The following is a 22,137-nucleotide window of genomic DNA, read 5'->3' on the forward strand; positions in this document are numbered from 1 at the left end:
AGGAATGCAAAAAAAAAAAAAAAAAAAAATCAGAACAAAAACATTATTTTAAAAATTGTACCCTAGAGTTAAAAACAACATCCATCAGAGCTTAGGATAGGAAAAATGAACTGATTTTGTTTAGAGTTGGCTTTTGCAGCATAAATCAAAAATCTCTTTTGAATACGTAAGACACAATAATGGGCTATCACTCATGGTACAAAGCTCATGGTTAAAAGTGGAGCTTGAAGGTCTCGAAAGCAAGTCTAAAAATATGAACTTTAAGAAAATTAAAACATTCAGGATTACATCTGCAAGCCATTCAAGTTGGATGGAAGAGATAGGACATTTTGGAGTGTAATTAGGCTTTTACCAGCTGTACACTGGGGAGAAGGCAAGAGGGCAAAATCAGTCAGTCAAATGACAATTATGGGAAAGGAAACTGCCAAGAAAACCCAGAAATCATTTGTTCACAAAGAAAAATCATACATTTTATGTATAATTTAGAGTAGTAGCTTAATTACACTGGCCCAGATCTTGGATTGCAAAGAAGAACTTAAAGCAGAATAAGCATGGTTTTATTTAGAACATTTATTAACTTTGAACATACTAAAGATTTTTTTCTGTTACATCTGTTTAGAAAAGTAAGACTTGTGCTTTTGGCTAACATTGGAGAAACCCACAGTTACCTTTACTGCTACAAACAGTAACACAAAATGTGACTCTTATGGAAATAGTTTACTATGCAGCTGCCTAGCTGAGGAGAGCTGTAACACACAATACAGATCAAAGTCCCTACAAACTCTTTGAAATCTACTTATTAAAAACAACTCAGTCCTACAGCTCCTACTGTGACAAATCCTTCAAAATTAGCATTCAAGCAAATACAATCTTCCTGATAACGTAAGGCCTCGTAAATCAGCTTTTATCTTATGTCAAAGGAGTTACCAGAGGGTGGCTCAGAAACGCAGACTGAAATTCACCAATGACTATAACAGGAAAAAAAGTTTAGCTAATTTTAAATGAATTAGTAGGCTAACTTTGATACCTGAGCAGATTACTTTGGCTACTACCTGTCACTGATAAGGAAAGGTGTACAAGAGAACTCCAGAAGAAAGCTGATAATCACCTCCCCACCAAAGGCATACACATCTCTTTTGCTTTATAAATAATTTATCCCTGAGGTTTAGTGATGCTGTAAATGAATCTAGAGTAATCATACTGATGAGCAGTTACAATGCATCATCTTTATTCCTTTTAGAAACATCTTACTAGAATAATTCAGAGCTCTAAAAGCTTAGGAACTCATCCAATATTTTATGTTTAGTAATACAAAAAAAACCAGTACAATAAGGTGCCGGTGGATAGGTATTTCTATATCCATTCTGATTAAATAGAAAACATTCAAAAGATCAGTATAATCTATTGGGTCTATGAACCAAAGCTTAAATCATGAAACTAGTAATTATATTACACACATACTTCGGGCAGAAGAGGATTTGATTCTACATGTTCGATTCTGCTGTCCTCCTCCCCCCTATTTTTACATATACCACCAGTAAATTCCAAATTGTCTCCCAATAAAATTGGACAAGAGCAACTACAATGATTTATGTCACCCTGTAGACTTCAGAGGTGTTGTTCTCTTTTACATTAATAAATCAGAACAACTCCATATTTATATGTAATGTTAGTCAGGTGGAGTTAGTTTTTATTTTTATTTCCTTTCTATACTATAGTAAGTGGTGACTATTAGTTAGGTGTGTGAGCTTAAAGGCTGAAAAAGACTGGTCTAATAACATTCTATAGGACATAGTTTAGAAACCTCTATTCGGGATACCTGGGCTCCTTAGCTACTGCGATTATTTGTTTGCTGAAATCAGAGCCTACTATTTACAGGTATCACCCCCAGTGTCATTTTATTGATCAGTTTTGGATCCAATTACTTTGGTTTCTCACAGCAACAATTACCTCCAAGAATATGAAGAATTTCTGTCATAAGTATTTCACGTAGCTTTCTGAGTGCTGTGAAAATATTCTCTTTAATTAGTCATTGGTATAAAAAGGCAGACCCTGGATCCTAGTGGCATGTAATATGGGTACTTAATGTAAGGATTTGGGTGCAAACTTTTCCATAAAATAAAATCTGTTCCACCCACCCAAAGTCCATGTATTTTTGACTGTTGGAAAGCAGAAGTTCTGGGAATGTGAAATCCACTCTTACAATTCAATATTTAAACCAATAAATCATACCTGTTTCTAAGACATTTATTTTGTATATTTTGATACACAATGCTGACAGTTTACGAAGCTCTAACTTAAAATCTCAGTATCTAATGGTAAATAATAATTCTCCAGACTTACTTCCATAATTTCTAGAAAAAGTGAAGCATTGATTTTATCCATAAAACAGCATATATGAAAAAATAGAAATACAAATAGAATTGGCAGAATTCAATTTTATAGCACTCACAAAAGTGCTAGATGCTTTACCAATTACGGATGTAAGCAACTAATCAACTACCCGATGAGCCTAGCCTTATCGGGTAGTTGAATCACTACTTAACTAGTCACCTTCCCCCACCTTGCTGCCTCTGTATCAGATGCACCAAGAGTGGAGCAGCAGAAGCAGGTGCTAGGGGGAGCCAGCTTAAGAGCTGGTTCCCCCCAGCACCATTTCTACGGTGGGAGGGGTGGGGGAGGCAGAAGCACAGCCGGGGAAAGGTGCAGCAGTCAACTGCTTAAGTCCCTGCTCGCGCAGGTTCCCTGCTGCGCCTCTTGCTTTGAAATGTACAAGAGCCGCAGATAGCGGGGATGTACAAAATCCATCGACTACTCGATTAACTGATTAATTGAAATTTAACATCCCTATTACCAATACATAAGACCAGTCCAAAACCTAAATCTATGTATGTATTTTAAAGGCAGCTGTGAGTCCATCTGTGTATCTGCAAGTCCATTTGTTCAAGCACTCCTCCTAAATGGTAACAGCTAGGACCACCAAATTTGGTATGCCGTTTCCTCTTATCCTAATTTACAGCAAGGTCAAGGTTTGGTTGTGGCAGAAAAACAGGATGTGCCTAGAATTTGATTGTTTTCCATAACATGATACTACACAGTCATCTCTGGGGGCAGCAAGCATGGGGAACAGCAGTACTGCAGAGTGCCCATTGTGGGCAGCCGCACAAGAAAGGGAATGGCAAGCTGTCCTCCATTCCCCCTTCCCCGGGTAGTCCAGAAAGTACTGACAGGGCTTGCCTGTATGGTCTTTCCCTCCCCCCAAGCCCAAGAAGCACTGGCAGGAGGCCTCCATGGTACTCCCTAGCCCCTGGGAACACCAGCAGGCTTCCCCATACTCACCCTCCAAGCCGGGCCCAGGGAGCACTGTCAGGTGACATCCAATGTCCCCTCTCCAGCACCCGCCCCCTCCCCTGCTATTGGGCTGGGCCTGGGGAGGGCTGGTGGGAGGCCTATGCTGTGCACACACCCCCGCCACTCCATGGGCCAGACCCATTTAAATCAGTGGGACTTCTGAGGCAAGTTAAATTAAGCAAAACTTTTTCAAAGATAAGGGCTTACATACATAACATATCAATCTAAAACAAATGAGAAACAATAAATATTTGTGTTATATTTTCTTCCCTTGCTATATCTATTGTAACTATTTGCTTTTTGTCATATAGCTGAATTTCTACCCACTTGCTTTTCAATGGCCAGTTAGTTTGCAGTCTTTTACCCAATGTTTTATTTTTCAATATTTTCCTCATCAATTTTTATGTACCTTTTATTCCATTTTCAGTAATCAAAGTAATATTATAATAAATAGATTCATTTGAAGTATTGGGTTTTACTTTCATTTTAACTTGTGTCATTTCATTCTAGTTTTACAATGTACAGGAAACAATACAATACATGAGACAGTCAGCCATTCTGTCAGGTGGATTGTTTGGTGCCTACCTTCATGACCATATATGGAAATAAACCTTCATGTAATCTCAGAGGCTGACAGGTGTATTTGCAGCACACATGCAACTGATAAATTATAATCAGAATCTTGCTGTCACATAAAATTAATATGTATAGGGCCCCAACGTAAGTGCCCTGAGCAGATCTGACCATAATGCCATCCTCCCTAATGCAGCAAATGCCTAGCACAGCATCTGCACTGTGAGTTGGTTTTTGATGGTGCATGTCAGGCATTCTGTGCCCCTTGCCAAAGATCTGCTACCTCAGTGCAGCCTACCCTCTGAAGTGGTCCTGTAAGAAGGGAAGGGCAGGGAGTCTGACTTTTCAGAGTTTGCTTTGGGTCAGCTACTGGAGGAACCAGAACTACTTTATCCCCCAGCAGCTAGAAGGACTAGGGATGTTAGATAGCATGTAACTGAATAGTTGTGTAATCGCATCCAATTTTAGAGGTTATATGACTATTCAATAGTCACCGGGAGCGGGGCTGGCAGCCAGTGCACTTCTGGCCCCACACCTGGGGAGCCTCCCATCCTTCCCGTGGACAGAGGCAACAGTGGGGTAGAGGGAGGTGGAGCACCAGCTCCTGTAGGAGGCAGCAGGGAGGGGGGAACGCAGGTCCACGGAGCCAGCACGCACAGAGAGCCAGCTAAAAAGCCAGCTCCCTGCATGTATAGGCTCCTGCCTGTCCCCCTCATCTTCTGGGCTGCTGCCTCTCTATCAGAGGCAGAAGTGCGGGGGGGTGCATGTGAGGGTGGGCAGGCGGATTCAGTGTTTGTGGGGAGCTAGTTTAAAGCCAGCTTCTCCTGGACACCAGCTCCCACCCCCCTGTTGCTGCTTCTGATACATAGACAGCAAGGTGAGTGGGGGGAGAAATGCATGTAGTCAACAGGATTAATTGATAAGATCGGGCTTATCAGTTAACCATGTAGCTACACATCCCTAGGAGCAGGTAGAAGCCAACCCTTGGGGCCAGATGAAAAAGGCTGGCTGCTTCTATCAAAGGTCAATTCTGGGTGAGGTCAACTCTTGTCGGAGACGAATTTTGACAGTACTTTTTATTTCAGTCAATGAGAGGCTTATGATTTATTTTGTGGTGAATACGGCCTACAAAACTCATTCTGAATTAGACATCAGCCCTGGTCTACACTAGGAAATTATTTCAAAATAACTCCCCTTATTTCAAAATAACAAGTAGAGTGGCCACACTACTACACTATTTTGAAATAACGGGCTTGTTATTTTGAAATAGTACTGTTCCTCATGACAAGCAGGAGTTATTTCAAAATTGTTATTTTAGGAGTTATTTCAAAACATTTCCTAGTGTAGATATGCCCTAACTGGGCCCATGAAAATTAGGCAAGCTCATTTCTCAAATAGCCACTAGCTAAGGGACATCTGTGACATGGTGGATCAAGGGATCTCTTTGTACCAACTGGGTGAAAGTTCAGAGGTACATACCTGCATATAAGACCTCCAATGAAAGTCCGTGTCACTCTATTTATGATAATAATTGTAAGATATGTACATACACATTGTCAATTATGTTAAGAGTTCATAGTTAAAAGGAGATCAGTCCAATCTTGAGACAAACTACTCCAGACAATAGGTGGGAGACACTATCTAATCATCGTGGTTCTTATGATAAAAGTCTATTGATATACTAAATCAAATGCTAATTAGGAGCTTTCAAGGATTTCAAAGGAAATGAGAAAGGTAGTAAAGAGAGACAGAACAAGTGAATCTTGGCAAAAAAAGAAGTTACTGAGCCACTTATTGTCTGTCTAGTAGTCTTTGCTAATGGATACTGAACCAAGGATGGTTCTGGGCTTTGTGGGGCACTGTGGGAGACATGGGGAACCTCTGTGATTTCCATAGCTCACCTAGCATATTGGGATTTGAATACTGGGCAGGTCAAGGTTTCTTGCCATTAGGGGAATATTGGGGAGTTTTAACAATAGGGCAGGGTAGGCAAAAGGAGATTTGACAGTCAGGTTATATCACTTGGAAGGAGATGTCAGGGACAGCTTTAATAAATGGGAGAAAACTTAGCCTCCCACATTTTTTTTTCATATTTTATTAGAGGACTTGGTTGTGGTGGACATTTGGGTCAGGCTATTTCACAGGAAAAGGACTAACAGAAAAAAGCCAGAGTATCACATATTGACATAATTTGCAAATGCGCATAGCTGGCCCTGTATTAAAATAAAGCTATATCTCATCCCGAATTTATGACAATGAAATGTATGTTATAAATGCATTATTGTGATTTCATTGCTGGACTAAGAGGCTTCTAAGGAAAAATACTTATTTAAGCACTTCTGCAGCCTAGTGGTGCTATATGTATCCTATGGCCTGACATATGAGGGTTATACACCCTCTTTAGGCTTGTGGCTGGAATTAAAAATGTTAATACTCTACCCGCCTTGGTCCTACAATCCCAAAATAGCGAGATTTTGTCAGAAAATTATCAGCAATTAAACCATGCATAATGTTGCTGTTTGAACTGACACTGTGTACAAACTGAACACAAAAGTGCAGACTCAGAAAAACAGTGCTGCATCAGTTCACATTTGGAAGGTTATTTTCACAATCCTCAGGGTTGACAATTTTTTTTAAATTAAAACTTAAATCTTGCAGAATATATATGTGAATCAGAAAAATCACCAATTTGATTCTGTTTAATCTGATTTCTGGTCTTTTCATTCCAAAGTTTGATGCCACTTGGCCATCGCCAGTCAAAGTTTAAGGTTTCTAACTGCACACTGGTAATGCCACTTAAAGGTGTTAGTATATATATATTCACATAGCAGTAAATGCTGCAATAAATAATTAAAAATGTAAAGGTTAAACAATTGTGTGCTTGAAAGTCTCCTGAAATATCCCAGTTTCTTCTTATCAAATAGATCTTGAAAGGACAGAATAAGCAGACCAATATTTAAATTTACCTGTATATTTAAATATAATGGGAAGGAAATAGTGTGAATGAAATAAGTTATGAATGAAAAGTGAACTCCCAACAATTTCTTGAAGAGCACTCATTTAAAATGATTCAGAAACTGGGACATAAGCACATTGATTTCATTTTTTTATCTGTTTTACATACAACATTAATGCTTCAGAATTGGGAAACTGGCCACAGAAACAGAATCCAAAAAAAGGATTTTATTTCAGCCTGTGCTTACATGCATCCCTATAAACAATGCAGGCAAAAGGTTCATAGGCTTGAAAACAAACACAACAAAGACAGTAGCTCCCAATTTGGAAAGCCAAATCAAAACTACAATTTCCCTTTCCCTAGTCTCCTGGCTATTAATATCTGCATTTAGAGACACAGTAAGCTGAAGAACTCCTTTGTTTCCATATCCTGCAGACTGTCTATGTAGGGCAATATATGACTCCTCAGAACTCCATATTCTCCATCATAACCTATTTACTCTATTAAAATATACCTTTATTTTGATGTCTGCTGTGAGAAAGCAGGTTGTCAAGGTGAGAGTGGATGGGTCTCTAGCTTTTAGGTATTTTATTGTTTCATACTTTATGTGTTAAAGTCTGTTTAAAACTACTAACACGTGAATTTAAGAATAACCTGAATACTTTAAATAGATTGGAATATAATCTATTCTAGAATATCTATTCTAGAATATCTTTCCTGCCAAAGAAAGCTTCAGCCGGCTGGCTACAATGAATTGTAAAAAAGCGTAAAGTTGAACAACAGTGCCAGAGATATTCTGGGAACCACATTAAATGCATCTTTGTCAGCAAAGCCAAGGAAACCCCCATTCTCTCTCCCACTCTACCTGCCCGTCCCCTCCAAAAAAAAAAGTAGAACGGTACAATTGTCACAAGGTATGTGCCAGACCCCTACCTGACGCTGGTCTTGTACCGGCCCCTCCTACTGCTCGGGTTGCAGCGTCTGCGCCAGCCGCGGCTACAATACTTGCTGCGAACTAGAAGACACCTGCTGCCGGGAGCAGTCGAACATCCGCGGGACAGGCAGCTGCCCAGACCAATCCCATTGCGTCCCGGGAGATGGGCTCGGTTCCGAGTGGCGAGCTCCCTCCCGAGGGATGGGCAGGACTCAGTGGCACGGCCCTCTCAAGCTATCAGTGTCCCGTGTCTTTATTAAACAGCGTCGTAGCTGAAGAAACCGGGCCATGGGGTGACACAGGGTCCACGCCCCCATTCAGGGCACTGAGAGAGGAGAAGCGGGCGGGTCCCTCGCTGCGCTGCAGTGGAGATTAGAGAGATGAGCCAACACAGTCCTGGATCAGGGCCCATACTGGTAGGAACTCATAACTCAGAGACCCTTACAGCTGGCATCTCGGTCCCGTTACCGGTGCCTAAAGCCAGCCTTGAATTTTAGGACTTTTCCTCCGTGTTAAATCTCCTGGGGGAGCTCCTCCTATTTAGCGCTGTACTGTGAGTCGGCTGTTCACTGGAAGGATCTTTGCCATGTACTGGGTCCTGCCATGGAGGTAGGGGACTGGACTCGATGACCTCTCCAGGTCCCTTCCAGTCCTAGTATTCTATTATTATGATTCTATGATCTTTTCATAATTAGCCACGATGAGATCTAATGTTAGAGCCAAGTTTACCTCACTCCTCTACCATTACTAGACTCCACAGCTACGGAGGGGAAAAGCTCATGATTGAGAAACATGCTATTGATGATTAGTTCCAAAATCTGGCTTCCGTGATTAATCTCTTGGTTTGTGATCCTTTTCCTTCCCTCTTTTAGTTTTACACACGTGATCCCCGCAAAGTTCATAGGCTGCTGTTGGCAGTGACGAATCTCTCGAGGGCTAATTAAAACCAGGAAACAAACACCCTGAGTTTTAGATCAGGTGAATAAATACGTAATACTTGTAAACAGTATCTGGGTTGAATAGCTTCAAATACCGTTTGCACGGTAGTGGAGTGAATGAAAAGGAAGACTCCCATTGCATTCAGTGTACTTGAGACACTGGCGTGTGGGCATCTCCCTAGCAATAAAATATATCGGTCAGCATGCGGATTTGTGCAATTGCGGTGAATACACTGCCTAGCGAATATGTTGTTTCTGCATTACTAAAACCTGAATGTACAACTCCTGGAGTCAGCGCGTTGCTGATCCGTAGCGCATTATCAGCGGGGGGTTAATTACGTAGTCGTTAAAGAGTGTTTCCTCTGCAGCCTTCCTAGCCTGTGCAATGCTATCTTCAGCCGTCTAAAATAAATCGTATTGCTCTTGGCTGAAGTAAAGCTGCGTGCGCGGCGCGGCGCGTCACAGCAACTGATCAGCCAAGCCAGCCCCTGCCGCGGAGCAAAGGAGGACGCGTTTGCGCTACGCCCTGCTATGAACTGAGGCGTTTTGAGTCCAGCCGGCCACCATCCACAGCTCGCTTTCCCGCCTCTGAGAGGAGTGCGGGGGCCTGCCGCTGAGCCGGGGCTGTTTAACCGCAATGGCCGAGCAGGGCCTGGAGCTGGCCTCTATGATCCCAGCCCTCAGGGAGCTGGGCAGGTAGGTCTGCAGCGGCCCCGCGCCGCTCAGAGCCAGGAGCCTGCGGCAGCTCCGACATGTCTGGGTTGCCCCCCAGCTGGGCTTAGAGCAGAGCGGTAGCTTGACTTCCTCGTGAGCCCTGGCAGCGGGGCGCGCAGGCTGTGGCGGTGACTTGCACGCGGTGCTAGTAACACAACAAGAAATGGCATTTTACGTGCTGCTCGAAACAACAAAACCCCCTCGCGAGCGTTGGCCTCGTCTGCTCCGTTCGCTTCCAAATGTGCGGAAACTTTTCCAGAGTCTGAGCCGCTGACTGTCTCTGCTGCTGTTTTACTGGTCACGTTGTGGTGTTGAACTCTGCAAAGCTCTTTGCACCACTTGCTTGTTTATAGGCTTATTTGTGATGCTCGCTCACTGCAGTGTCTCAGCACGTGAGAAATGCTAATGGCTTAGTTTCCCAACAATGCTAAGTATTATTCGTACTGTTACAGAGAGGAAAATTAAGATGCAGTGGGGCTAAGTTGTTCTAGGTCACGTGACAAGACAGACAAAGCCAGCTATTTAAACCAGTTCTGCATCCCGGTGCAGTACTGGACAATCCTTGCTTCTCTCATAACTTGTATGTAGGATGCTTATGGAAAATGGTGTCTTGATGTAGTCAAGCCTCAGTTTACAGGGTGGCCATGTTCTTGAAAAAACACTGCAAATAAAAACTGTATAAAAAGATATCCAAAGTCCATGGGAAATAAGGGCTTAAGTTCCAGGCTCACAAGATGAACTCCCTAACTTATGCAGTGCAGTTTTTATTTTAAAATGTTAAGAAATTTAACCTTGCCATTACTGATTTGAGGATGAACTTGATATGATGAGAACATAACATAAGAATGGCCATAATAGGCAAAAGGTCCGTCAAGCTCAGTTATCCTATCATCTGACTTTAGTCAGTGCCAGGTGCCCAGGAGGAAACAAACAGAATGGATAATCACCAAGTGATCCATCTCCACTTTTGGCAAATAAAGGCTAGGAATGCCATCCCTGCCCATCCTGGCTAATAGCTATTGATGGACCTGTCTTCCATTAATTTCTCTAGTTCTTTTTTGACCCCTGTAATAGTGTAGCTTCACAACATACTCTGGCAAAAACTTCTACATGTGGACTGTAAATTGTGTGAGGGAAAAAAAATCTTCCTTTTGTTTATTTTAAACTTGCTTCATATTAACTTCATTTGGTGACCCCTACTTTTTGTGTTATGAGAAGTAATAAATAGTGCTTCTTTATTTGCTTTATCAACACCAGTCATGATTTTATAGACCTAAATAATATCCCCCTGTTAATTGTCTCTTCAAAGCTGAAAAATCCCAGTCACATTATGGAGGCTGTTCCCTATTCCAATCACCCTGCTCTCCCTGCCTTGTGTTGCTGCTGGGGAACAGAATAGGGAGCTCACCTCATTCTGCCTGCCACCCTGATGGTGCAACTGGGGAGCACTGTCAGGGCATGGTGGTTTACTTGCTCCCTGGAATGCTGGGTGGATGGAGTCGGGTAAGAATAAGACCTGACCCCACTCTCTGGGCAGATGGAACTGGCAAGTCCTCTTGAACTGAACCTGCTCCCTAGTAGGAAGGCTGGGCAAAATGGCTAAGCCCCTGTGCCCTGATCCTCCTCCCCAGGTAGAGCACCAGGAACGTGCACTGAGTAGGGGAAACCCTCAAACTCACTGCCCACCTGGAGATACTAGGGCTGAAGCAGAGCCAGGGCTGGGGGATGGAGTTGATGACAGCAGACATGAAGAAAATTGGTGATAAGTCAAATTGGTTTTCTTCTGCATATCTTTGTAAACTTCCCTGTAAGGAGCAAGTGCACCCTCAGCTCTCTTGAATTTCAAGCTACGTTCCATATAAGGATGATAAATTTAGATCTAATTTGCATCAACTATTTGTTTAATTGATAAAGGTTCCTCTGCCTTAGAAATGTAGCAAGAGCCTTGCCAATTCTTGCTACTTTTTAAAGGCGGAAGCACCATGGCGAGCATAGCCAGCAGGGGACTCAAGCAATCCCCCACTGACCCCATGCTCCCACCTTGAGCTCCCTCCTGGGGCTCTTATACATTTCAAAAGCAGGGAGCTCAGGACCAGTGGGGGAATGCTTCAGTCCCCAGCTTGCCCCAGGCTCCCCGCAGGCCTTCTGCTGTTGAAATGTAGCAAGACTTTGCTCTTGCTACATTTCAAAGGTGAAAGCGCCGCCAGTTCCTTGCTGCACCCCTGCCTGCCCCTTCTCCCCATGGAGATGGTGCTGGGGGGAACTGGCTTCTAAGCTGGCTACCCCCCAGCACCGGATTTTGCTCCCCACCCTTGCTGCCTCTCTCTGATAGAAGCAGCAAGGAGGGGAAGCAACCAGTCAAATCACTAGTCGACTATCCGATAAGCATTTGCTTATCGGATAGTGGACTAGTTGCTTACATCCCTAATTCCATGTATGGATTCTCAGCAAAAAATAGTCTCGACTTCCTTGGCTAATTGAAAACCTTTATCCAAATTCTTCATTGTCAGTTACAGTTTTGGTGCCACTTGTACCTCCTCACTGTCCTCGTCACTAGTGATTCACTGAATTAGCTCCTGTAGCTCTTTTTTTTTTTGAGCTTGGTAATGTGGGACTCAAGTAACTCTATTTCTGTTGCTTGGAGTTCATCAAATCCTTCCCCTTCAACATCATGACGCAGCTCTGTGATTTCTCCACGTCATAATGCATTTTTGGGGAAGCCATCCACGAAAATTGTTCACTACCTTTTGTCACAAGGTTTTTCCAACCTCTCTTGATGGTGGAAGACTGTATTTAATCCGGAGACACTTATATTTTTAATACACTGTGCTGTGGTGTAGTCTGCCCAGCAGTAGTCACGGTTAAGCTTGGATCACTGTCCAGAACATCTAGGAGAAGGCAAAAGGTGCAGTGAGTGTAATAAACTTTAAAAATTTCAGTGACACCTTGGGCAAGAAGCTGGAGGAGCAATGTGGTGTTTGGAGGCAGAAAAAATTCTTCCACATTCGAATGTACAACCTGAAGGCTTGCAGAGTGGACCGGAGCATTATCCAGGACTTTAAATGCCAGGCTCTTTGATGCCAGCTAGCATTCTACTTCATGCACAAAATAATTAAAATACCAGCCTATAGGAAGATCCAACGTGACCATGCACACTTGATTAGACCTCCAAAATACTCGGAGCTGATATTTATGTTTGTCTTTGAGTGCATGGCGTTCTAAGGCTGTACCATAAAATCCCTTATTGCATTTCCACAGACGAGAACAGTCAGTCAATTTTTTGCAGCCTTGAGACCTGGAGTAGATTTCTCATCTTTTGAAAGAACCACTCTCTTTGGCATCCCTTTCCAAAAATAAGCCAGTCTCACTCATCTGTGTTAAAAACTTGCTGCAGCTTGTAATCTTTCTCCTCTATGAGCTTGGCCAGTTTGGGAGGAAACATTGCGGCTGCTTCAAGCTCTGCAGATTTAGCTTGACCAATTTGGCATTATGTAGTCCATATATCCTTTTGAAACTCTCAAACCATTCCTTGTTGACTATAAAAGATTCCTTGGCTATCCTGCTGTACCCAAAAGTTGGTACAGCATCCTGTTTTAACTTATCATAGACTATCTTGTCTTTTTTCCCTTATTACTGGCCTATCCAGTGGAATGCTTTCTGGTTTTGGTCCTCAATCCATTCAGCACTTTCAGCCGTTAGGTTGCTTGTAGCAACACTTGCACCAGTTTTTGCATAATTTCTCTTCATTGTATGTACGGTTAACTCATTAAGGCCACACAAGCCCTATCCACAGATGATGAATCTTCACCCTTAGCAAGCCTATACAACGTTTCCACTTTAATATAGAAAGTTAACACTTTTTTTCTGCTTTTTCACGTGTGAGATGTTGCTTTTTGAGCCATTTTTTTTCCATTTCCTCTTTGAGCTCATAGGAAACACTTATTAAGAGCGATAAATAGCAGGTAAATGCAAGAGGACAACATGATGTTATAAAACAATATCCAATCACACACAGAGAGCAGTATGATGGAGACTAGCTAATTCTAGACACAGCTACCCATTCTCCAGATACTTAATGATGCCCTGTTCCCCTCCCCCCAGCCGCCTGCCTCTTTTTTTTTTCTCTTCCCCTCTCCTATTTATTTCCAGTTTTCATATCCCCTGCTCATAACTCAGGTCATCTGAAGAAGTGGGCTGTGCCCACAAAAGCTCATACCACCATCTACATGTTTTGTTAGTCTGTGAAGTGCTACCAGACCATTTATTAATTTATCATGCATAACTGAAACCATGCAAAAAACCCTACATTTGAATTACAGGTTTCTGTCATTGTATACATCTCAGCTTGTTGCATGAGTGCAAAAGTTGAAATTAGGCCTTGTCTATATTACAAGTTAATGGTGGCAAGGCATGGAGTGAATTCAGAGAGCTCATAGGCTTACCACACATAAGCTTTCTGCTGCTGCACAGTATAAATCTTGAGAGATTCAGCTTAATATACTGTGCATGTTTGTTAGGCTTTTACTGTGAAGTAGCAGCATCCACATTGTGATTTGATGCTTGGCAAGCTAGTGTGCTGTTGTTTCACACCTTGACTTGCCCACTGACTATTTGAATGGATAAGCACTTAGCTGAATACTTGGTATCACTATATCCTGTGCATTAAGGGTGTTAAGGACTAATTGACTATCCAATAAGCAAATGCTTATCAGATAGTTGACCCCCCTCCCCTGCCTCTATCAGATAGAGGCAGCAAAGGGTGGAGGGAAGAAGGGGTACTTCAAAGTGGCACCTCTGCACAGCTGAGCTGGGGATCAGCTGTGCGGGGCTGCCGCTTTGAAACCCCATGGCAGCATTTCAAAGGGGCAGCCACTGCACAGCTGATCCATGGCTCAGCTGTGTGGCGCTGCCCATTTAAAACGCTGAAGCTCCTTGGAGCCCCGGGTCAGCTGGGGAAATGCTGCTCGGAACTTGGGATCAGCTGTGGAATCCCCAGCTGATCCTGGGTTCCACTGAAATGCCATGCGGAGGTGGCATTTCAAAGGGGCAGCTGCCGCACAACTGATCCCGGGCTCAGCTGTGCAGCGCTGCCCCTTTGAAATGCTGAGGTGGCGTTTTAAACAGGCAGCGCTGTGGAGCCTGGAGTCAGCTGGGGACTCCCCAGCTGATCCTGGACTCTGCGCAGCATTTCAGCAGAACCTGGGATCAGCTGGGGAGTCCCCAGCTTACTCCGGGTTCTGGGGAGGTGCTGCACGGAACCTGGGGTCAGTTGGGGAGTCCCCCGCTGACCTCAGGTTCCATGGCTTTGAAATGCACAATAGCCCCCACTGGGGACTCTTGTACATTTCAAAGCAGGTACACCTGCATGCAGCCCAGAGTCAGCGGGACTTTCTCATGCAGCCCAGAGTCAGCAGGAGTTCCCATAGGGGTCTCTTGTACATTTCAGAGGAGGAATAAGGAGGTGCCTATCGACTGGTAAACTGCAATTCAGTTAACTGAAATTTAACATCCTTACTGTGCACAGTCAGTTGAACAGCTTCAGTAATTCCTGTTATGAAACGGTAGCTTTAACTTTTTTCTGCTATTTAACTTCTCTGTAGATGCTGTCAACATTTAGTGTAAATCAGCCCATCTCCACATGACTATAAATATTCTCATGAACTAGAGGCAGGTTGAAAATAAATCAAAATACTTTTTCAGCAAAAATTTAGTACTTTGTAAAACCTAGTACTTTAAAAACTATGATTCAGTTGTTTGGATTGGTTATATAGTGGTCAGCAAAAAAGAAAATAAAAAGTTTTTCTAATTTTAAAGACTTATAGAGGGACCCAATTCCAAATTCATTGTATAATATTTATTGCTCAGACATTTTACATAACTGCTCTTCTTAGTTTAAGACAGGGGTAGGCAATATTTTTTGACGGGAGGGGGCACTCCAAGATTTTGGAAAGTGATCAAGGGCTGCTCTCTTCCATGATATTAATGGAGTAGACATAGGGTCTGGGATGAAGGTTGTTTGCAGAAGGGCGCTTGGAGTAAGGGATTGGGATACAGGAGGGAGATTAGAGTCTGGGAGGGAGTTTGGGTGAAGTAGATGGTTGTGACCTAAGGCAGGTGACTGGTGTGCAGGGGTTTGGGATGTAACCTAAGTTAGAAAGGAATTGTGATTTGAGGCATGAGATTGGGATGCCAGATCTTGGAGGGGGTATGGCTGCAGTGGGGGCGGGGCGCAGAGGGTTTGGGTATGTTGAGTGGGAGAGTAAAGGGTTGGGGTATGGAGGGGTTGGGGTGCCAGGGGCAGGTTGTGGCCAGGAGACTTACCAGCCAGCAGCCGTGCCAGCCTGCCTGCCTGCGTGCAGGGCTAAGGCTTGTAGAGCTTAAAACGTTTCCCAGCCAGCCAGCCTGCCTGCTTGCCTGGCCATGTGCTTCAGTGAATAATTGAGCTGAGGACAGGGGACGTGGTTCTTTTTGGCTGCCTGTTATTCAAACAAGCAGCTCCCATTAGCTGATTTCTGACCAGAAATCAGCCAATGGGATTGTGCTGGAGATTGGGGGCACCTTGTGAAGTTTCCTCCCTCCCCATCAGTTTTGAAACAGAGCCCAGCAGCTGTGTTTCTGTATGGTGCGTAGGGCTGTGGGGCAAGCAGGGAAGCCTGCCTGAGGTTCCTTGGTGCCTCCGCGGGCTGGAACTGGTGGCTTGGTGGGCCGGATCTGACACACAGGCCATATTTTGCTCAGACCTGTTTTAAGATGAAAAGATATTCAGGTGGTAATATACATTTTATAACTATAGCTATTTATCGCTCTTTGTTTTTAATTTCAGTGCTAGTCCAGAGGAATATAATACTGTTGTGCAAAAACCGAGACAAATTCTTTGCCAGTTCATTGACAGAATACTTACAGATGTAGATGTTGGTAAGTAAAGCGGGTTTTTAGTGGCATATCCTTTTCTTTCAAATATAGTAGAACCCAATAGAACCCTTTTAATCTGCATTTTGTACATTCTCATCAAAAACTTCTCATAGACTTCCTCTCATTTCAACACAGATTTAGTAATACAATAAGGTTTTGTGTTGCTTATTTATAAAATATATAACAAAGTACTTATTAACATAATATAAAAAGTATATTTAAACCTAAACTATAATTGTCAGAATAAATGATGCATTACAAATAAAGGTTTCTGCATTGTAAAATGTAGTTTTGAAGTCGAAATCCTGCAAATCCTGACTTGTGGATCCTACCAAATTCATGGTCCATTTTAGTCAATTTCATGGTCAGAGGGTTTTAAAATTGGTCAGTTTCATAATTTCAGATGTTTACATCTGAAATGTCATGGTGTTGTAACTGTGGAAGTCGTGATCCAAAATGAGATTGTGGAGGGTTGCAAAGTTGTTGTGGAGTTGTTCCCAAGATTGCCACCTCACTTCTATGCTGCTGAGGCTGCAGCCTTTATATTTCCTGTACTTATAGGAGGTTTCCACAGAAGGATGTGGATAGGAGCTCCCCCCAGCTGCTAGGAGCACCCACCCAGGGGCTCCTGTCTGCTGGTCTAGGCCACTGACAGATTAAGTCAAGGTCCCCAGTCAGTTTGGGGGCTCCCGGAGAAATCGGTGACCCAGTGCCAGAAGACACCCCAGGGTGGATGCCCTAACTGGGTTATCCCAAATCTCAGCAAGAGAGGAAGACACTCTGATTACAGCTGCCCAGAGCCTCAGATGCAACCCCATGGCTGAAGCCTTGATCCCAGGCAGTCTTGAGCCTGGATTGCCTCAGCCTTGGGTAAGGGGTAGCAGGAACACAAATTCTTAGCCCTGGCCAGAGCCACTGGGGAAAGAAGCCCAGAATGTGTCATGGGTCATGGCTGGAGTGGCTACAGTGGGACAGAAGCCCTAGTTCTTGGTTGGACTGTTGTGGTGTCCCCTGAACTCCAGCTGTAGCAACAAATAACAAAAGTCCAAAGCCTGGGCCACCTTGGCTGGGGGTGGGGGAGAAGCCCATCCCCAAACCCTAGTTGGAGCTAGGATGCCTCATCTGCAGCCGACAGGAGCAAAAGCCCCTAGCTCCAGGAGCTGCCAGGAGAGGAAGCCCCAAGCTTGGTGCCCCGAGCTGTGGCACGAGATGCCAGGTGGGACGTAGAGGACAAGAGCCTGGGTTGCTCTAGCTGTAAACAATGGGAGCAGACGCCCCCAGCCCAGCAGGAGCCTCTGGAGGGAAAGCCCCAAGCTTGGTGCCCAAAGGTGTTTGGAGCTGGAGACAACTGTCGCTTCCCAGTATGTCCAGACTAGCATCTAGAAGCCCTGGATTAGCACCTAGGAGCTCCCAACAAAAAGGGAGAGCAGATTTCACAGGGAAAGGCTGATTTCATGGTCTGTGATATGTTCTTTACAGCTGTTATGTTTGTAGGGCCCTACAGATCATGAATACTCACATAAAAAGGATTTGCAGGATTGAGTTCGTATGTGGATATTTGTAGTTTAGTTTTTAATTTTAGAATGCTGTTATCTGTATTATTTTAATATTAATTCATAGTAGGGCTGCTACTTTTATTCAAAGGGTAGGAATAAATGGTAAATTTTCAGAATGGAGAGGGGTAACTAGTGGTGTCCCCCAATGGTCAGTCCTGAGACCAATCCTTTTCAACTTATTCATAAATAATCTGGAGAAAGAGGTAAGCAGTAAGGTGGTAAAGTTTGCGAATGATACAAAACTGTTTAGGATAGTCAAGACAGAAGCAGACTGTGAGGGACTCCAAAAAGATCTCACCAAACTGAGCGATTGGGCAGCAAAATGGCAAATGAAATTTAATGTGGATAAGTGTAAAGTAATGCACATCGGGAAAAATAACCCCAACTATACGTACAGTATGAAGAGGGCTAATTTGGCTACGACAAATCAGGAAAGAGATCTTGGAGTTATTGTGGACAGTTCTCTGAAAACTTCCACACAGTGTGCAGTGGCGGTCAAAAAGGCAAATAAGATGCTAGGAATTATTAAGAAAGGGGGATAGAAAATAAGACACAGAATATGTTACTGCCCCTATATAAAACTATGGTACTCCCACATCTTGAATACTGTGTACAGATGTGGTATCCTCACCTCAAAAAAGATATTTTGGCCTTGGAAAGGGTTCAGAAAAGGGCAACTAAAATGATTAGGGGTTTGGAACAGGTCCCATATGAGGAGAGGTTAAAGAGACTGGGACTTTTCAGTTTAGAAAAGAGGAGACTGAGGGGGGATATGATAAAGGTATATAAAATCATGAGTGGTGTGGAGAGGGTGGATAAAGAAAAGTTATTTATTGGTTCCCATAATAGAAGAACTAGAGGACACCAAATAAAATTAATGGGTAGCAGGTTTAAAACGAATAAAAGAAAGTTCTTCTTCACACAGCGTGTAGTCAACCTGTAGAACTTCTTGCCAGAGGAGGCTGTGAAGGCTAGAACTATAACAGAGTTTAAAGAGAAGCTAGATAATTTCCTGGAGGGTAGGTCCATAAAAGGCTATTAGCCAGAGGATAGAATTGGTGTCCCTGGCCTCTGTTTGTCAGAGGCTGGAGAGGGATGGCAGGAGACAAATCACTTGATCATTGTCTTCAGTCCACCCTCTCTGGGGCACCTCGTGCTGGCCACTGTCGGCAGACAGGCTACTGGGCTAGATGGACCTTTGGTCTGACCCAGTACGGCCATTCTTACGTTTTTATGTTCTTACTTATTAGTGTGAATTAACAGAATATCAGGGAAACAATCTCATCCAGTAATTTAGAAATGGCTCTTTGCTTAATAAACTGGTTTGGTATTTCTTGAGGCACATGAGGTGATTGAGGTCTTTTATTGTATCTCCCTATTTTTTTATTAATACTTAAAAAAAAAATCTGCTTTGAATGTTGCTTCTGAATACATGGAAATTATCACATAAATCCTTTGCAAAAGCGACCAGGAGTCCTGTGGCATCTTATAGACTAACAGATATATTGGAGCATAAGCTTTCGTGGGCAAAGACCCTCTTTGTCAGATGCATGTGACGAAGTGGGTCTTTGCCCATGAAAGCTTATGCTCCAATACACCTGTTAGTCTATAAGGTGCCACAGGTGCAGATCCAGACTAACATGGGTACCCCTCTGATATATAAATCTTTTGGTAACTTAATTGCTGTCTGATCCAAGAATATAGTGTAAATAACTTCTCTCCTGTTTTTTTTTCTATAAATCATGAGGCTTTATAAAAATCTGAACTGGTGTAATGATGGTGTTAGAACAGGGGTTTCAGACTTGTGGCCTGCAGGCAATCCCTGTCCAGAACAGTTGTGCAATCTGGCCAGGAGTCCTGGTTGGTGGGCGCTCTGTTCCCATCTACCCAAACCCCGCCACTTCCTGTCATTGTCCCGCCCTGCCCTCCCATGGCACCCTGGCATGGGACGTAGCCTCAGGGATCACTAGAAGGGAGAGGGCCTGGCATGGAGGGGCAGCACTGGTCGGGTGTCCCTGCACTTCCTCATTCTGCAAGGCTCCGCTGCTGCCACGCCAGGTCTCCCCCTCCACCCTGTTAATCCCTCAAGGGATGGAGTGTTATGGCAGTGGGAGGGTAGGATGATGTGGGATTGGGGGAAAGGAATGGACAACCCCGGTCCACTGGGATTCCCAGGCTGGATTACACGATTGCTCTCGCTGGAGATAGCCTGTGGACCTTGAATATAAGATTTGTGGGCTAGAGTTTTTTGGTTGATTGTGCAAGAAAACTATGGGATAATCTAGGATTTCATACTTATTTCATTACATATATTAGATACAACAGGCTGTGAGGGTGGCGAGAGGTGCCTGACATTTCTTTCATTTTTGGAATAATTTTTACCATGTTTTCTACTTGGATTTCTTTAACTTTCCTCTTGGTGGGGTTGGGGAAAACAGCAGATCTTCATTTAAGATAAATACATTGTTTATATATTTGAATTTTTCATATATGTTAATGTGACATTCTGTAGATTACAGTATTTACAGTTGAGAAAATGTATATTGTGAGCATATAATAATGATATATTCTCTTGATTTATAACTACACAAAATCCATATTGTGTTGCATGACAGTAGTTTCCATAGTGCAGGGATTCTTAAACTTCATTGAACTATAACCCACTTCTGACAATGAAAATTATTATACAACCTTAGGAGGGAATAGGGTACAGAGCCTGTGCATTCCTGACCACTGCTGCCCCAGTTGCCGGGACCAAAGCCCAAGCCCCACTGCTTCTGGTGGCAGGTGGGGCAAGTCAAAGGACTGCAACCCCATCTAAGGCCCTGCCACCCTGGGCTGAAACTCAAATGTTTCCACTTCAGCCCTGGACAGTGGGGCTCAGTCTTTAGGTTTGGTCCTAGGCCCCAGCAAGTTTAAGTCAGCCTTGGTGACCCCATTAAAACAGAGTTGCAACCCACTTTGTGTCCTGACCCACAGTTTGAGAACCCCCGCCATAATGGAAATGTTTTATTTCCTTTAAGTTTGAAGTTACTAAGGTGCAGTTGTAATGTGAATATTTATCTTCTTTTCAGTTGCTTTGGAACTTGTCAAGAAAACTGATTCTCAGCCAAGTTCTGTGATGCTTCTTGATTTTATTCAACACATCATGAAATCTTCCCCCCTTATGTTTGTAAATGTGAGTGAAAATCATCAGGAAACTGAGTGTAGTTGCATTGGTGAGTTTGCTGATACACTTTGGGTGAATTAAGCATGTAAATAACCTATTAAATTTCAATACAGTATTATACCCAGAAGATAACACAAAAATCTGCTTTCCAATTTTTGCTCTTTCACAGGTTTGTTTTGCATGTTGTAAATTAAACAGATATTTGATAGCTTATTATAACTGTCAGGGCTCGACAAATCCGCTGATCTACTCGCTCGTGGCGAGTAGATTTCAGCCGGTCGCCCCGTTCACCGGCGGTTTGCACATGCACAGTGTGGGGCTGGCGAGTGGTTTTTGCCGCAGTTTATCGAGCCCTGATAACTATGTGATGCATTTGAATTCTGCACATATGGCTTGAATAACACATATCCAAAGCCAGAATTTGACCCTCTTATTCATCCCTGTTGTTTGTCCATAGAAACACTGGTCAGCTCCTATCTGGGAGTGTTAATTTACTGTGTTTTGATAAGCACACTAAGAGGTGGCATGCCAAAGAGACAGAAGAAGAATCTTTAGCTGTTGGGAGCATATATTGAGTAGGGACGTAAACGTGTATCCAAGTACACAGTTAACCGATGAGCCTGGGCTCTTTGGTTAACCCTCTTGGTTACACACAACTTTCAGCTCCCTTCCCCCACTGCCTCTGTATCAGAAGCAGTGGTGGGGGAGAGACAGGAGCCAGTACACATGGGGAGTCAGCTTTTAAGTTGGTTCCCTGCATGTGCCAGCACCTCCAAAGCTGCCTGCCCTCCTTCTCACACAGAGACAGCAGCACAGGGTGTGTGAGGGGAAATGAGAGCTGGTGCTCGCAGGAAGCCAGTGCTCCCACCTTCCTCCTATGTAAAATTTCAGCGGGTACATGTTTACACAAATAAATACATTTTAACAACCTTAGTATTGAGGCAGATGTCTTGGCCCAAAATCAGTTCTTGCAGTTGTGATTCAGTTTCTCTTTCTGAATCCTTCTCAGAGAAAGCCCCATTCCTGGAAGAAAA

General features: G+C 43.5%; 2 protein-coding genes across 5 annotated transcripts in view; one reads left to right on the forward strand and one right to left on the reverse strand.

Annotated features, from left to right (window-relative positions):
• The window catches only part of PLS1 (plastin 1), a 91,601-nt gene extending 82,969 nt beyond the window's left edge, over nucleotides 1-8,632 (reverse strand). For both annotated transcript variants that reach the window (XM_006123987.5, XM_006123988.5), the window contains exon 1: nucleotides 7,814-8,632. The gene's annotated coding sequence lies outside the window, so the exon portion shown is untranslated. The remainder of the gene's footprint in view (nucleotides 1-7,813) is intronic.
• Nucleotides 8,633-9,197: 565 nt separating this feature from the next.
• The window catches only part of ATR (ATR checkpoint kinase), a 94,830-nt gene continuing 81,890 nt past the window's right edge, over nucleotides 9,198-22,137 (forward strand). For 2 of the 3 annotated variants that reach the window (XR_012906227.2, XM_089780844.1), the window contains exons 1-3: nucleotides 9,198-9,448; nucleotides 16,290-16,381; nucleotides 21,009-21,152. Coding sequence is in view for 2 of the 3 variants with exons in the window: in XM_089780844.1 (XP_089636970.1) it covers nucleotides 9,390-9,448; nucleotides 16,290-16,381; nucleotides 21,009-21,152 (295 nt within the window). In the remaining variant the exon portion in view is untranslated. The remainder of the gene's footprint in view (nucleotides 9,449-16,289; nucleotides 16,382-21,008; nucleotides 21,153-22,137) is intronic. The other variant, XM_075937650.2, reaches the window with a different exon arrangement.

Source organism: Pelodiscus sinensis, chromosome 10, assembly GCF_052426305.1.
Source record: "Pelodiscus sinensis isolate ZL-2025 chromosome 10, ASM5242630v1, whole genome shotgun sequence".
NCBI classification, from domain to species: domain Eukaryota; kingdom Metazoa; phylum Chordata; order Testudines; family Trionychidae; genus Pelodiscus; species Pelodiscus sinensis.